The sequence below is a fragment of the Thamnophis sirtalis genome, unplaced genomic scaffold, assembly GCF_051295495.1.
Source record: "Thamnophis sirtalis isolate CommonGarterSnake01/CBP01778 unplaced genomic scaffold, rThaSir2_p1.2 scaffold_10, whole genome shotgun sequence".
Classification (NCBI taxonomy): domain Eukaryota; kingdom Metazoa; phylum Chordata; class Lepidosauria; order Squamata; family Natricidae; genus Thamnophis; species Thamnophis sirtalis.
Window position 1 is genome coordinate 53219601 of NW_028261390.1, and position 16108 is coordinate 53235708.

The following is a 16108-nucleotide window of genomic DNA, read 5'->3' on the forward strand; positions in this document are numbered from 1 at the left end:
TAAAAGACTGTGGTTTTTGTGTGTGTCTTTTTCTTTTTATAATGAACAAAATACCTATCTACTAGTACAAATATGCTAGATAACTGCCAAGAATGTGTAGGAAAGGAATGTTAAATATATTAATTTATCCTTTTTTGCATTCAAAGCTATTTTGATTAAGAAAACGATTAAAGAAGGGGAAAAAAGCTAAGACATTTTTCCTCTTCAAAAAAAAAATATCCCCAAACATAAGCATAAATGGTCACAATTATATTTACCATTATTCTTTGCCCAACATACCAAAGAGTGGGACAGTTTGTTTTTTGAGCCTCTTCCAGTTTCAAGCAGACATAATAAGTATGAACAAGAGCAGCTAAAGCTGCACACAAATATAAACAAATTTAGTGTTTTTAAATAAAAAGTATTTCTATTAAGTCATATTATATAGCAAAAATTTAAAAAAACCTCTTTTGCCTAGGTGAAGGAAGAGATTAATCTTAATCTTAAAAATTTCCAGAATGAAAATTTATCAAGTTTTTTTTTTAATTATTAAAGGTTACATACTGTATGAGTTGAAAAACTGAAGGATACCTGGAAGCAGGGAGCAATTGTATCACTCTAGAATGGATCTCGCTATTTTAATGGATGGAGTACCTGGTTCGTCAGCTGGAGTGAACAAACTTGCTTCATTGGGAATCCTAGAATCCTGCCTCAAAATTCTCACCTGGAGCCCCCTCCCCTCAATGCCTCAAAGGGGGAAAAAAACTATCCCTCAATTACAGACTAGTTTACCAGCTACTTTCAACCCTCTCTGAATTTAGTAATTATTTTGTTTTTCTCCACTCTTTTACTTGGAGATAACTGGTCTTGGGGAAAATAAAGAACAGTTCAGCCATTTGTTAAAGTTTAAATAAAAAATCAAATCAAATAATTTCAAATGAATCTAAACCAGTTTCTATAGGCTGTCAATCCTTGCCTTCTTTGGCACTAAGTTTATATTCATAAACGTATCAACTTGGACAGGTGGAAATTCTCTGAGGGTTAGGATTTGTCTTCCACTTATACTGTAATTCCCAAACCTCTCCTAGTTCATCTCTCCAGAATATGAATGGGAATGAAGTATCCTGCATCAGGATCTTTGATACAGGTCTTACTACCCAACCACCCTATTAACCAACAATAATTCACTGGTAAAGTAAATTCGGCATAATCCACCTCTACATTTTGTTTATGTGCAGCAAGCATTGTCTAGGCATCATCAGAGCTGAGGTGACACAGTGATTAGAGTGCAGTACTGCAGACAACTTCAGCTGACTGCTAGCTGCAGTTCAGCAGTTCGAATCTCACCTGCTCAAAATTAACTCAGCCTTCCATCTTTCCAAGGTGAGTAAAATGAGAACCCAGATTGTTGGGGGCAATATGCTGACTCTGTAAACTGCTTAGAGAAGGCTGTAAAAGCATTATGAAGCAGTATATAAGTCTAAGTGCTATTGCTAAGTGCTAGTAAAACTTTATCTGGACATGAATGTCTTTCTAAAAGATAATTTGCATTTAGTTTGCAGGAGTTTGCATTTTCTATGGTAGCATGTAAACAAAGGATTTTTCCCTACAAAAATAGTGGTCTGGTCCATTAAAAAATACCGTATTTTCAGAGTATAAGATATACAGAAATATGGAATTAGGAATAGCTATCATATTCTCATTATTGATGTTTAAGTTCAGGACAAGAAGTACAGTTGTACAAGTACCAGAAGAAGTTGCTTGTGAAACTATGACACAGCCAACATCCCATCTCTATTTATTCATCAAATCCAGAATTTAATATTTTACTCAAGATCACAATAAAGTTGAAATAAAAAAGCAGGAACATATTAAAGCATACAGCCCAAACTGATGTTGTAAACTAGAGCAATTGGGTGCCGAAAATCTTAAAAGCCTGATAGTCTCCTAAGAGAAAATAGTTTGTCTTTCTGAAAATAGATACTTGGAATTGCACTTGGAAACATACCAGGGAAGATATTTGAATAAGTGAGCTTACATCCCTTATTTAACCTTTATGTGCAACACAGTTTATTCTTAACAGGAACACTTACAATTACAGATTTAAGAAACAATTTCTCTTTATCTGAAATTGCTGTACATCCTCAGTGTTGCCAGCATTGTCATTTTCCAACATGTGAAATTTGTTTTCACATGTGAAACATGTGAAAGTTATTAGTTTCTGCTCATATTATTGTATACTGTCAGAAATTAGTTGTTAGGAACTAATTCTAGTTTAGTAAATTGTAACCTTTATACTGGCATTAGTGCAAAGCTTGTTATCTCATTTCTGTGTCTTGCTTCTGTTCTTTGTTTCAAAGCTGGCACATTCTTGAAAATATAAAAGAAACGGTTACCCAGGAATATCAGGCCCCATGGATGGAGGAACCAGAGTAGGGAGCTTTCTGCCTCATAGATAGTACTACAGCAGGGGGATACCTGAAAGCATTCTGCTAAATAAACAACTTGGCCAGGGAGGGGAAACCCCTCCCTGACACAGGACAATAGGGATGCTTCATAGACAAGGAGGGCAGAGACAGAGGCCTGAACAAAGAAATCTTTGAAAATAAAGACCCACATTGGTAACGAACCTTTGCCTCTGATTGGGTAAACTTTGTCTCCAATGGGGCAAAATGTATATAATACTCTGAGCCACTCTTGCAGAGGTGTAGCTATTCCTACATGCATTTTGTCTGTATGTTTTGGATACAGTATTCACCCAGTTCTTTTAGCTTTGACCAAAAATAAAAGCTGCTATTTTTTTGCAAGCCTTGTCTAGAGTCTCATTCTTTTTGGCATCTCAGTGGCTCGAGGAAACATCTGGGACCTTACAAAACCTTCAGAAACATTCAGTATTCCTCAGAAACTGACAAATGCTGTCTTCATCAACTAATGAGAAGTTGCAAAATTGATACTCCAGCCAGCATCCAGCTTTGCTCTCTGCCTATGCCTCTCTGTATTTGTAATCATAAGGAAGTAAATAAAGCTGCCATTAAGCATTATACTGAACTGATGGCTAGGGACTATGAATCTTTGCCTCTAGTGAAGGAAGAGCTGCTTAAAAAGCACAAGAGATATGGAAGTTAGGCATCAAAGTACCTTGGTTCCAGCAGTAAAGGAAGAAAAAGGTGAAGAGCTATGAAGTGGAAATTTTGTCACTAGAAAAATGCTGAGCTGGCTGCTCCACTATTAATACTGCAGAACTCTCATTAAGTTATAGAATTTCATGTGCTCAGCTGCTGAAGAAATGCCAAACCCCAAAAACAAGTGAACACAGAACCATAAACACTACATTTATAGAGGCTCTATAAAGATATAAAGTATATCTTTGCTGTTTCTTGCCCATCTGGCTCATCTTTCTTCTTCCATTTCAAAGAACTAACATTTAATTGTAAAACAGCTAACCTGCAATGGTCAAATCTCATATTATTGTAGTGATATTTTATCCTATAGCATGGCTCTGCATCAGTGGTGGGATTCAAATTTTTTTACTGCCAGTACTGTGAGTGTGACTTGGTGGGTGTGGTGTGGCTTGGTGGGTGCGACAGGGGATGGATACTGCAAAATCTCCATTCCCTCCCCACTCCAGGAGAAGGATACTGCAAAATCCCCTTTCCCTCCCCACTGTTGGGGGAAGGATATTGCAAAATCTCCATTCCCACCCCACTCTGGGACCAACCAGAGGTGGTATTTGCCTGTTCTCCGAACTACTCAAAATTTTCGCTACTGGTTCTCCAGAACCTGTCAGAACCTGCTGAATTTCACCCCTGCTCTGCACATTTTACATACTTTATCCATAGATTTCAACCACTTTCACTCTGACAGAATCTAAAAAGCTCTCCTTTCTGCAAAGAAATCCTTCATCATACTACCATGGCTCCAAGTAACACCCCCAATGAAAGAAGACGCCAAGGCTAGAAGTTCCTCAAAGTTCCAATTTATTAGAGATGTCATATTGGGACATCTGGGAAGACCCGAATCTGAGAGTTCTAGGTTGTCCCCACCCAAAAGAAAGTCAAATATCCATCCCCTGCACCCATAAGTCTATCACATGGTCCAATCATTTCAACAATCCCCAGTCACTCCCATCGAGGTGCAGGCTGAGTGTCCTTGACTCCCATAGAAAGAATGTTGTTATGACTAATCCTCCACCAGTCCTTTCAATCCCCTGTCCGTTTTCCCAGGTACTAAATGTGGCAGCCCTGAAGCTCCAACAAAAAAGATGGCTTCCAGGACTGACAAACCACCCCCACCCCCCAGTTGAAAATTATGTCCTGGAATGAGAGGGAAGCAGGGGGTTAATTCAGTCAGCATGTGGCATGTTAACCACCTCCCCGCCCCCCCACCCCCGGACCCTTTGGCTTATTAGGAAATTTATCAGGAAATTCTTTCACTAATGCATCTGCTTTTACATCCCAACTTTTAACCCAGGTAGCTTTTGACAAAGGGTACCCTTCCCAATGAACTAGATACTGTATCTGCTTCTGTGTAAATTAGAGTCTAAAACCTTTTTTACTTTGTAGTGTGTCTCACTTTGTACTACAATTAATTTGGGAGGTGCTGCTTGCTGCAATCTCAACCTTGAACTGACAGCTGGCTTTAACAAGCTGCAATGGAATACTGGATGCACTTTCCCTAGTATGTGGGGGAGCCTGAGCTGCACTGTTACTGGGTTAATTACTTTCACTATGGGGAAAGGTCCCAATAATTTAGGTTCTAGCTTCTTACTAGGCAATTTTAGCCTAATGTATTTTGTTGATAGATAAACTTGGTCTCCCACCCAAAAGGGCGGCTGGAGAGATCTAAGTTTATCGGCTTGCTTTTTATACGCTTTGGCGGCAACAGCTAGCACTTTTTTAATGTTTTCTCAATCTTTCTTTAATGACTCTATCCATTCAGCTAGCGTCATGGAAGGGGGTTGATCTCTTGGCAACTCAGGAGTGGTGACAAACTCCATGCCACTGATGATCTGGAAAGAGGTCAATCCAGGGCTTCTGTGCACTGTGTTGTTGTAATCCACCTCTGCTAAAGGTAGCAAGTCCACCCAGTTCTCTTGCTGGTAATCCATATAATATCTGCTGTATTGTTCCACCATGGAATTCGTATATGACATGGCTCCATTTGTATGCAGATGAAAAGCCGAGCTAAGTCCTTCATCCGAAATCATTTGTTGTGGCATGCCGCGTAGTCGATAGATCTGTTTGATGAACATACTGGACAGCTTCTTAGCTGATGGTAGTCCGAAGCAAGCAGTAAAGTGTGCTTGCTTAGAAAACAGATCAATCACAGTCCAAATCACTGTGTTGTCCCCACACTCTGGGAGTTCTACTATAAAGTCTATGACAATCTCTTCCCAGGGTCGGCTGGGCTTAGCTACTTGTTGGAACAACCCAGGGGGCAGGGTGAAATGCTACTAGATCACACTGGTTCACACTTTTAAAGCATTTTTTAATTACCTATTCACCGAAACCGATAGTAAAAAAATGCTTTAAAAATTGGGGGGGGAAAAGATTTCCATGATCGCATGGCACAGCTGAACCTTTTCCCCTCACTTCTTAAAGCATTTTTTACCGGTTCGGGTGAATAGGTAATTAAAAAAATGCTTTAAAATTTTAAAAAGTTGGTCACGCCCACCCAGTCACATGACCCAACAAGCCACACCCACCAAGCCATGCCTAGAGAACCAGTGGCAAAATTTTATATATTTCACCACTGCCAGGGGGCCTCTCTAGTCTCATTTTCATAGTAGCACAAATAGCGCAGCTTTTCACGTAGTCCTCCACATCTGATTTCATCGTGGGCCACCAAAATTGTCTCCAAGCCAGGTGGAGGGCTTTTAGAAATACAAAGTAGCTGTCCAACCATGAGTCATGGCTGCATTGTAAGACTTCCAGTTTCAAGTTGCTGGGGACATAGAGCTTGGATCCTTCCCATGCTAGTCCTTCTCTCATGGTTAAAGTCTCTCGATTCTCGGCAAGCCATTGATCTGTTGGAAGTGCCGCTTTTAAGTCAGCTGTCAGATTCTCCTCTAAGGGTGTGGCTCAGCGTCTGGCTTGGCCCCTGGTAGTGACCTGCATTGCAATTTGCAGTGTGGGAATGATGGCATGGACGACTTTCTCTTGCTGGCTATTGAATTGGGGTTTCCTTGAGAGCGTGTTGACCAGCAGATTCTTCCCCACTGGGATATATTTGAGCTCAAAGTTGAATCATTGGAAGTATTGTGCCCAGTGTACTTGTTTGGGGGAAAGCTTCTGGGGTGTCTTTAAGGCTTCAAGGTTCTTATGATCAGTCCAGACTTCAAAAGGCACCTTAGCCCCCTCTGGCGTGTCTGCATGAGAGGAGTGCCCATCGCACTGCAAAGGCTTCTTTCTCCATCCTCTATTCAGGTGGCACCACTTCGATCTCCAACTCCTGGGGTGGCACGGTTGCTTCCCCCCACTGGCATGGGTCCGGCTGAGCAGATTGCCAAGGCGCCAGCTCTTTGGGCCAGGTGCCTTATCAGTGTTCCGCTGTGGCGGCTTCAGTAGCCTGCACCGTGCATTCGGAAGGGGAGTAGATGGATAGGGTTCACCAACACTGATATAGGAGAACAAACCCATCAGGACAAGATTCAGCAGTCCATCTGCATTTAAAAAACAAAGAAGTCTTTTGAAGACAGCAAAGTCCACATTTTGGACAGAGCGGATGCTGGCTTGAAAGAGGGATCAAAGAGGCCATCTATGTCAAAATTGAACAGCCCTCTCTCAACAGAGGTGGAGGGATATGTTATCATCTATCTCCAGTCTACAACATACTTCTTTCAGCAGTTCCAAGAAGGCTCCACACCCATTTGCACTACTCAGGTGACCCTGAAGACACAGATAAAGCTCCAAGTGGCCTCAATGACACTCTAAAAGAATGTAAATGACTAGCTGTCTGCAAGGAGTATAAATCCTTCCATTCCCCACCATCCAGTCAGAGCTGAAGAAGCTTCTTAGATGAGAAGTGAAACATCTTCAAACCAAAAAAACAAGAAAGTCCAGTTGCCTTTTGAAAAAAGACCTTTGGGACACTAGGTTTGGGCTTTACACATGTACTTAGTTAACATTTTGACACTGTGCATATTGTTTATAAGGAAACAGAAAATGTTTGAAGAGTAGAAATGTTTACTTGGGCATGAGACATTCAAAAGCATGCGAAAAGATACAAATTGCATCACATATATGTTTTCTGCCTTTCTATTATTAAATAGGAAGAGCCATGGTGGCACCGTGATTAAAATGCAGACCTGCAAGCTAACTCATTACTCACTCCAGGAGTTTGATTCTGAATGGCTCACGGTTGATTCAGCCTTCCATCATTCTGAGGTTGATCAAATGCAGACCCAGATTGTTGGGGGCAATATGCTAACTCTGTAAACTGCTTATAGAGGGCTGTAAAGCACTATGAAGCAATATATAAGTGCTATTACTTCTGCATAACGCATTTACCTTGTTAAAGTCAAATTAATGAAAGTACAGCAGAACACTGAAATTCATATAGTTTTATATAAATCTTTAGCCAAGTCATTCAGAAAACCAAACAATAGGCAAATTATTCCATGGTCTTATGCACACATCTCTGGAAAAAAATAACACACAATAAAAGGAAACTAAAAGCCTCTCACTCTAAGAAAGTGTAAATGGATTATCAATCTCTGATCCACCACTTGCAAGCACCTACAGTGAATGTCTCAGCGGCTATTAGCAAGGTTACTGCCTCTGAAGGCTATTACATAGGAAATAAGTAGACTCCTGTAGCTGGCTAGGCTGTCAGAGAACAAAAGCTTGGACTGAACAGACCAGGGATTCAATTCAGGAGGGCATTGCATATATTCCGAAGGCAACTGGAGAGAGGCCTTACAGAAAACACTCTTCAACATGTAAGCAAAGCTCACATATAAAGATGTTCCTCAAACATCCATACTAAAAGAACAGGAAAAGTCAGAAATATAAAATAAGGTATCTAAACTACTTGTAAATGCTTTTCATGCATACAATGCCTAAAATTGAACAAATTGAATTTGTTTATCAAGTCAAGATGAATTCTTACTTATTTAACCTTATTAAAAAAGCAAACAAAATGTTTACAAATGTTTTCCAAAAAACTAAAATATTTACATTATTTTTACAAGCAGTTATGTTTATAGTTTACAAGCATTATGATGGTAACAGGAACAATATACTAATTGGTGATATTAAAATGAAACTGTCATTTAAAAAAAAAAATCTCATCCACTAGGAAAAAATCTAAAACTTGTCTAAAACAAATAGTTCAGGGTATTTGGAAACTGAGGAACACCAATCCCCTTTGTATTAAAACTCCTTAAGGGGAATAAGAAAGGAATAGAGCTTCTACCATTTGTTGAATGAAAGAAGACTAAAAAAAACCCAACTAGTTCTCTTGTGTGTTTTTGGGAAAGAAGTAGAGCTATTGCTTGGTCTGCTCAAAAATGCAGTGGAAGTAAGGTTATGATAGGGAACTATGTGGTTCTGGGTGTTGGCTCACCAGACAACTGACTTTGGCAAGCAGATGTCTGGATGCCTATACATCTTTTAATTCATTAAATTAAATTAAAATCCAATAAAATTTCAAAGGTTTGTAGTATTTCCTTGTTAGAACGGTCTTAGTCAGGAAACATGTTACTGTTTAATTTCATAATAAATTTCATTGGAAAAAAAAACTAGCAAGCGGTTTTATTGAACAAGCCCGATCAAAAGTTGCAGCCCCAGTGTTGTTTAGAGAGAAAAAAGATGGCTCCAAATGCTTATGTGTTGACTTTAGAAATTTAAATTCAATCAGTATGGCAAATGTATATCCCCCTCCCACTCATGAAGGATATGCTAGCACACCTAGCCAAAGGGAGAATTTTTTCAAAGCTGGATTTAAGGGAGGCTTACTACGGTATCAGGATTAAGGAGAGAGATGAATGGAAAATGGCATTTAACACCCCTCTTGGATGTTATCAATTCAAAGTTCTACCATTTGGGCTACAAGTGGCCCCTGCAGTATTTATGCAATTAATAAACGAAGTGTAGTGGGAGTATCTATATAAGGGCTGCATAGTCTATATTGATGACATTTTATTATATTCTGAGACCAAGGAAAATATGTAAAACTAGTCCGGGCGGTTCTGAACAAACTTCACTCTGTAAAACTTTATGCTAAACTCTCCAAATGCGAATTCCCCCAAGAAAAAAATTGATTACTTAGGATACCGCATTTCACATCAGGGCATAGAAATTGATCCTTCGAAAGTGCAATTGGTACTTGACTGGGAACCACCCAGAACATGCAAACAGTTGCAAAGCTTCCTGGGATTTGCAAACTTTTACCAGAAGTTTATCCCCGCTTTCGCCAAAATTGCTCTCCCCATCACCAAGCTCTAAAAAACGAAGGGGGAGGGAAACCCGAAACCGAAGCAGCCTTTGAACTGGACAATGGAATGCCAAGTGGAATTTGAAAAACTTAAAAGGCTGTTTTCGGCAGAACTGATCCTGAAGCACCCAGACACAGAGAAACCGTTCATCATACAAGCAGATGCTAGCGATGCGGCGATAGGAGCCATCTTACTTCAGAAAAATGAGGAAGACCAATTACAACCATGCGCTTACATATCCAAAAAATTGAATGAATCTGAGCAAAGGTGGGCCATTTGGGAGAAAGAGGCTTAGGCAGTTTGATGGGCTCTTTTAACCTGGAGACATTTCCTAGAGGGGAGTAAGATCCCTTTTGAAGTCTGGATGGATCATAAAAATTTAGAAGCCCTAAAGACCCCAAGGAAACTCTCTCCAAAACAAGTACGATGGCTCAGTACTTTAAAAGGTTTGAATTTACGCTCAGATACCTCCCAGGGGGAAAAAATTTCCTGGCAGATGCACTGTCCAGGAAACTGCAATACAACAGTATGAAGCCAAACATAATCAAATCCATGATACAAGACAATCAACTAGCTGCTAGAGTAACCACCAGATCCCAGGGAAAACAAGACACTCTGGAGGACAATGATACCACCCAAACTTTTAAACAAGTTTTAACCACCGACGGATGGTTTTTGAGCCACAGACAGCTGTCTGATGAAAGATAACCTAGCTTGGGTGGGAGGGAAGTTCTATGTTCCAGCCAGCCAAAGACTGTACTTAATGGAAAGGTGCCACGACTCCAAACTAGCAGGACACTTTGGTTTTGTAAAAACTTTACATCTAATTAAAAGGCAATTTTGGTGGCCATGACTAAAAAAGGACATAGAGAGCTATGTAGCCAGCTGTCCAATTTTGCAGCAGCCAAAAGACACCAAGGCAAAATGCCAGGACTGTTACAGAAGGTAGCCGAGCCCTCAGCACCATGGAAGGAGATAGCTAGGGATTTTATTGTCGAACTACCAGAAAGCGCAGGGAATACTGTCATTTAAGTTGTAACAGACTAGTTTTCAAAACAGACACATTTTATACCGTGCCAAAAGATCCCAACTGTCAAAAGTCTAGCCAAGTTATTCCTGATACACATTTATCGCCTTCATGGAGCCCCGCAGAGAATCATCTCCGATAGAGGGGTCCAATTCACCTCCAAATTTAGGGGGGGCATTCTTAAACTTACTGGGCACCACCCAAGGACTGAGCTCCAGTCACCATCCATGCACCAATGGTCAAACTGAAAATTGGAACATGGTTCTAGAACAATACCTAAGATGTTTTATTAATTTTCAACAGGACAACTGGGTTGATCTTTTATCTTTTGCAGAAGTGGCCTTCAATAACGCTGTGCACTCAAGCACTGGGTTCACCACTTTTAGAATAGCAACAGACCAGGATTTCAACCCCATGCCTGAACTACCCACAGAGGAACCCACCATCCCCTCACTAAAAGAATGGATAGACAACCTAAGAAACACATGGCCAGTGGTTAGATTAGCGTTACAGGAAGCTAAAGAGTCTTTCAAAACTCAAGCTGACAAAAAAAGAGTAGATCCCAAACCCTTCCATGTTGGAGATAGAGTATACCTATAGACAAAATTCCTGAAGTCACTGCAACCATCAAAGAAATTAGGGCCACATTTCATCGGACCTTTCCTGATCACCAAAGTTATCAACCCAGTAACAGTAGACTTATTCCTGCCAAAGACACTCAGGAAAGTCCATCCAGTGTTTCATATTAGTTTACTCAAATGAGAAGTAATCTCACACCTCAGACCACATGCACCTATACCTCCTATTCCTATCATGATAGAAAGTGAACAATTTTGAAATTAAGGAAATCTTGGACTCTAGGACCCACAGGGGGAAAACCCAATACTTAGTTGCTTGGAAGCATTTACCTTCAGCCCAAAACGAATGGGTAGAGAAACAACACGTTAGGGCCCTATTGAAAAAAATTCACTCCCAATACCCTGACAAACCTTGTTAAAATACTATGATGCAATTTCTTTTCCTATTTTTTCACAGGTGAATCTCTCCTTTTTCTAAAGAACGGCAGCATGTCAGATCCCTAAAAATGATACTGCCATTCAATTGAGAGGAGAGGAGCCTCGGAGTTAAATTATTAGCTACATCTGAAACAACTGAGTTTTACAACTGTACAACTGGTTTCCTGTCACCGGGAGACTGAAGGTCCCAACATCTTTGGAGGGATGTTTATGGTAGCCATGTGGGATATATAACTTTGATGTCTAACTAGAGATAGCCATGGGAACCTGTGCTTTATTGACTCCCAGGGCAGAAGAGTTAAGGAAGCATCTTCACATGTGTATTGGTCAGAATCTGCATTCGGACAAAGGGGAGGGGTCATTATCAGCTTAATCCCATTTGCATGGCCTAAAGGTTTTCAGATGCTGCTTTGCTTCTAATGGTTTCCATCCTGCTCGATTAAAGTTTCCTTTTGAAGTAATCTGTTTCAAGAGTCTTTACTTTCTCAAGTTAGGAGAGGAGCCATTACAGTAGATGTATCTATATATCTATCTATATATCTATTTTAACAAGAACCTTAGACTTGTGAGGTAAGCACATTGCTCACAGATATTAATTTATATTATGCAATAATAAGGTATTGAACGATGTAAGCAACAGTGCTTCTATCCCTCCACTCCAAGCATTTCATGTTTGGATGAGAGATAACAACTGACTAAAAAAGCCACTTACTAAGCTTCATGGCCAAGTAATGATTTGAAGATGAGTTTTCATTCCCATTACACCAATGTAGTCCCATATAGAAGAAAATGTCATGTGAAGCAACTCTTCAGAAACATTATAATTTTTCATACTTCATGACCTTATGTATGCTCTTAGTTAGCTAACATGACTTGTCTAACTTGGTGTCTTCAAGATGTCTTGAAATTTTATCTGCTAAACTTCTGTCCCCTGTGAAACAAAAATAAAATACCTTTTCATAATATTAGAATATATAATGACAAAGAATTACTCACAACTTTGGCTTAGCAAGCACAGGTGGTGGTGTTTTTGTGGGTGAAAGCAATTCACCAGGGTGGGATTTATCAGTTTTGGTGTTGCCATTAATGATTCCATTGACTCCATGGGTAGGATGAATTCCATTGGTTTTCTTCTCAACAGAGTTAAGCTGTAATTCAAAAGCACTTGAGCTGGGATGACTGATCTTGGAGTGCTCTGAATGCTTTGGAGGAAGCTCCACAGAATTAATCTCAAGATGTGAAGGTGGAGGTGGGAAATGTTGAAAGTTATCCTTATTCTGTACTCCCATTGACAAATCATGGCTGGAGCTTTCGCAACTGGCTGAAATAGAAAGAGAAAAAAGTACATCAACATAACATTATTTGAATTATCATCACATTTTAGTTCATTGAGATCATTACTTTAGTCAGTTACATTGAACAGTTATGCTAGGAAAGACAGTCATTTTCAAATTCTCATGAGTATTTGAACTGAAGGATCATAAATAAATAAATATTTATTTACTGCTATTATCATGTTACAATTGGAAACTGAGTTGAGAACAGTAACTGATCTATGCTCAGTATTGGCTAAATGAATGAATTGTGTGTATCAATCTTATTTGAATTAATCACAGATTTATAATACCACTGTGCATGAGAAACACCAACTTATTCCAAGATTTCTGCATGCATTCCTGGTTTATATTTAATACTCCCGGGAAAATTACTGGGTGTTTTTTTTTTGGCTTTTGTTTTTAATATGAGTTACTCATTTTTTCCATGTTGCCTCTGCTGCCACCTAGCCTCAAAAGCCAAATTTCTCCCTTTATAATTAGCAGCTGTATTTCTGGTAGTTGGATCCATTGTCAGAGTTTATTTTACTATATTTCCTAATGCCATCTCTAGGTGAGATGGGTGGAATAGAAATCAAATAATTAAGTGAGTAAGATTTAGAGCCGGGGTTTCCAATTTTGGCAACTTTTAAGAGGTGGACTTCAACTCCCAGAATTCAGCTCCCAGAATTCCCCAGCCACGCATCTTAAAGTTGTCAAGATTGGGAACCTCTGTTTCAGAAGATTATGTAGAATACTCTTACATATGTCAACTTTACATATTCTTTTTACCCTGATGTAAAGTTACCAGTAAGAGATGTGGAAATATAACATACAATGTGTCCGGTGGACCTGGGTCCAAATATCACTGTTTCACTTATATTGTAGACAGAGGTGGGTTCCTACCAGTTCGCACCGGTTCAGTAGAACCGGTTCGTCAAATCTACTGAACCGGTTAGAAGAGGTTCCACCAATGGACCCGGAAAGCAGGCCACACCTACAGAAGAGGTTCCAAAAAAATTTGAAACCCACCACTGGTCCTTGCATATGATTATTCTACATTATCATGCTCATATTTATAAAACTCAGTGCTTCTGTGAAAGGTAACGCAAACCAAAGATGCCTTTTAAAAAACAAGTTTACATCATATTCTTATGCATGCCAGTGCTGTGCGTAAGGTAATTTAAGGTGGTTCTGACAAGTGTCGTTGGCATCTTCATATCCGGTCACATGGGCGGCAAGCCACTCCCACAAAGGAGGCCACACCCACAAAGTAGGTTCGAACAATTTTTGAAACCCACCACTGATTGTAGACAACACCAAAAAAACGCTGAATACCTGGCAGCACAGTCAGTTTGGCAGTGCTTGTGACTGATCCATAATCATTGCTTGCTGTGCATGCAAAGATCCCTGCATCTTCAGGAAAAGTCTCTGCAATCACCAAAGTACATATCTCCTCTAAAAGGCAATCAAAAGAAAAATAACGATTTCTCATTAGGCTTCACATAATTAGCTTTGGAATTCAAGCTATTTAGCCTCAATCTTGGCTCTAGAGCAGTGATAGCAAAACTTTTAGAAACCAAGTGCCCAAACTGCAACCCAACACCCACTTATTTATTGCAAAGTGCCAACACAGCAATTTAACCTGAATTCTAAGTTTTTACTACCTAAAATAATGATAAACAAGGCAGAGTTCAGCATATTGTCCTAAGAAAACATTAAACACTTTTATGCCTGTTACTTTTTTTCTGCTTTTGAAATATTACGTTTAGCAACAATAAAAAATAAAAACTTTTGTAATATCATTTCTCTTTCCCTTCCTCTCTCTTTCTCTTTCCCTCTCTCTTTCCTCTTGGCCAGATCCGTCTCCCTGGCCAGGAGCAGAAGCTGACTGCTGTCTGCCTGGGTCATCTGGAGAAGGGGCAGGCCGAGCAGAGAGCCACCTTGCATTACACCTTCCCCGGGCCACTTCTAGAATCAGGCTCCAACCAAGGCAGCAAAGGTGCAGGAGCTTGCCAGGAAGCCCGGCAGCATGTTTACGAGATGGCAGTGTCCAGGAGGACTGAAGTGCTGCGTCTCTATCAGGCCTTGCTCCAAGAAAGTCAGACTTTCAACGCACTTTGTTAGATATCCCTCCCCCCCCCCACTGATAGAGGTTTCCACCAAGGTCCTCTGTTCCGGCGGGAACAGAGGTCGAATCCCATTGGTCAAAAGGTCTGACAGATCCCTTTAAAGGGGGATGCTGCCCGACCCGTCCTCAGCCGGATGTTTACCTGACTTGCAATAAAGAGATGTTGTTACTGGAGCCTTTGTGTGCCTTCCTTTACCCGATCTAACACTGGCAACAAGGATTGGATCGGAAGGCAACTAGGAGAACAAAAAGAGCAAACGTGATCTTGCAAGTGCATCCAGTTCAGGCGCATCCTGTGTGGCATCGAGCAAATCATCACTGAAGACAAAATTAAATCAGGATGACTATGCACGCCCCACCAACTCCATATGATCCAGCCACCGAGCACTGGGAATCGTACATGTTACGATTCGAGTGTTTCCTCGAAGTGAACAATCTTGTTGGTGTTCCAGAAGCCCGTAAGAAGAACATGTTCCTGGGTCACTGTGGCCAGGAAGTGTTTGAAACGGTGAAAAACCTCTCGGAACCAACTCCGCTCCAAGCAATGTCCTGGTCTGCACTGCAACAAACGCTGAAGACTCACTTTGCACCCAAGCCGCCCAAATACGTTTGCCGACATGAATTTAACATCCGGAACCAGATGGAGGGCGAATCTATCAATGAGTATGTAGCAGTGCTTCGAAAAGCCGCAGCCTACTGTGAGTTCCGACACCTGAACAAGCTGATTCTGGACCGCATAATTTGCGGCGTGCGAGACATTACCCTGCAGAGGAGGCTACTCGCTAAGTCTAACCTCTCTCTGCAGATCGCACTAGATGAGGCTAGTGCATCCGAATCAGCCGCCAAATCGATGGAAACCCTATAGCGCCAGAGCGCACCTCAAGACGCGCAGAAGAGTACCCACGTACATTGCGAGACTATTAAGCCTGAGAGACCCGAAAGCGGGGAGGGCGACAGCTACTGCATGCGCAGTAGCCACGCCAAGCTGGTGCAAAAATTCAACTCGCAAGCTCCGCTCTGTGCCAGCTGTGGAGGAGACCATGCCTGAGCATTCTGCCACTTTCATGAAGCAACTTGCCAGCGATGCGAGAGGAAAAGGCACATCGCCAAGGTGTGTCGCAGCAACTTCCTACTGCCACCAGACAGCCAAAGGTTCACAAAGCCGCCAACAGCAGTCCAAACCAGGGGCTTGGCAGAAGTACCCAC

At 40.9% G+C, this 16108-nt stretch overlaps 1 protein-coding gene and 1 pseudogene across 3 annotated transcripts in view; one reads left to right on the top strand and one right to left on the bottom strand.

The window, feature by feature from the left end:
* The window catches only part of PALLD (palladin, cytoskeletal associated protein), a 209468-nt gene that overhangs the window by 119226 nt on the left and 74134 nt on the right, over window positions 1-16108 (bottom strand). For all 3 annotated transcript variants that reach the window (XM_087724612.1, XM_087724610.1, XM_087724611.1), the window contains 2 exons: window positions 14110-14229; window positions 12455-12779 (listed from right to left, as the gene is read on the bottom strand). In XM_087724612.1, the coding sequence (XP_087580738.1) occupies window positions 12455-12779; window positions 14110-14229 (445 nt within the window). The remainder of the gene's footprint in view (window positions 1-12454; window positions 12780-14109; window positions 14230-16108) is intronic.
* On the top strand, window positions 15243-15950 carry LOC148043890 (uncharacterized; annotated as a pseudogene).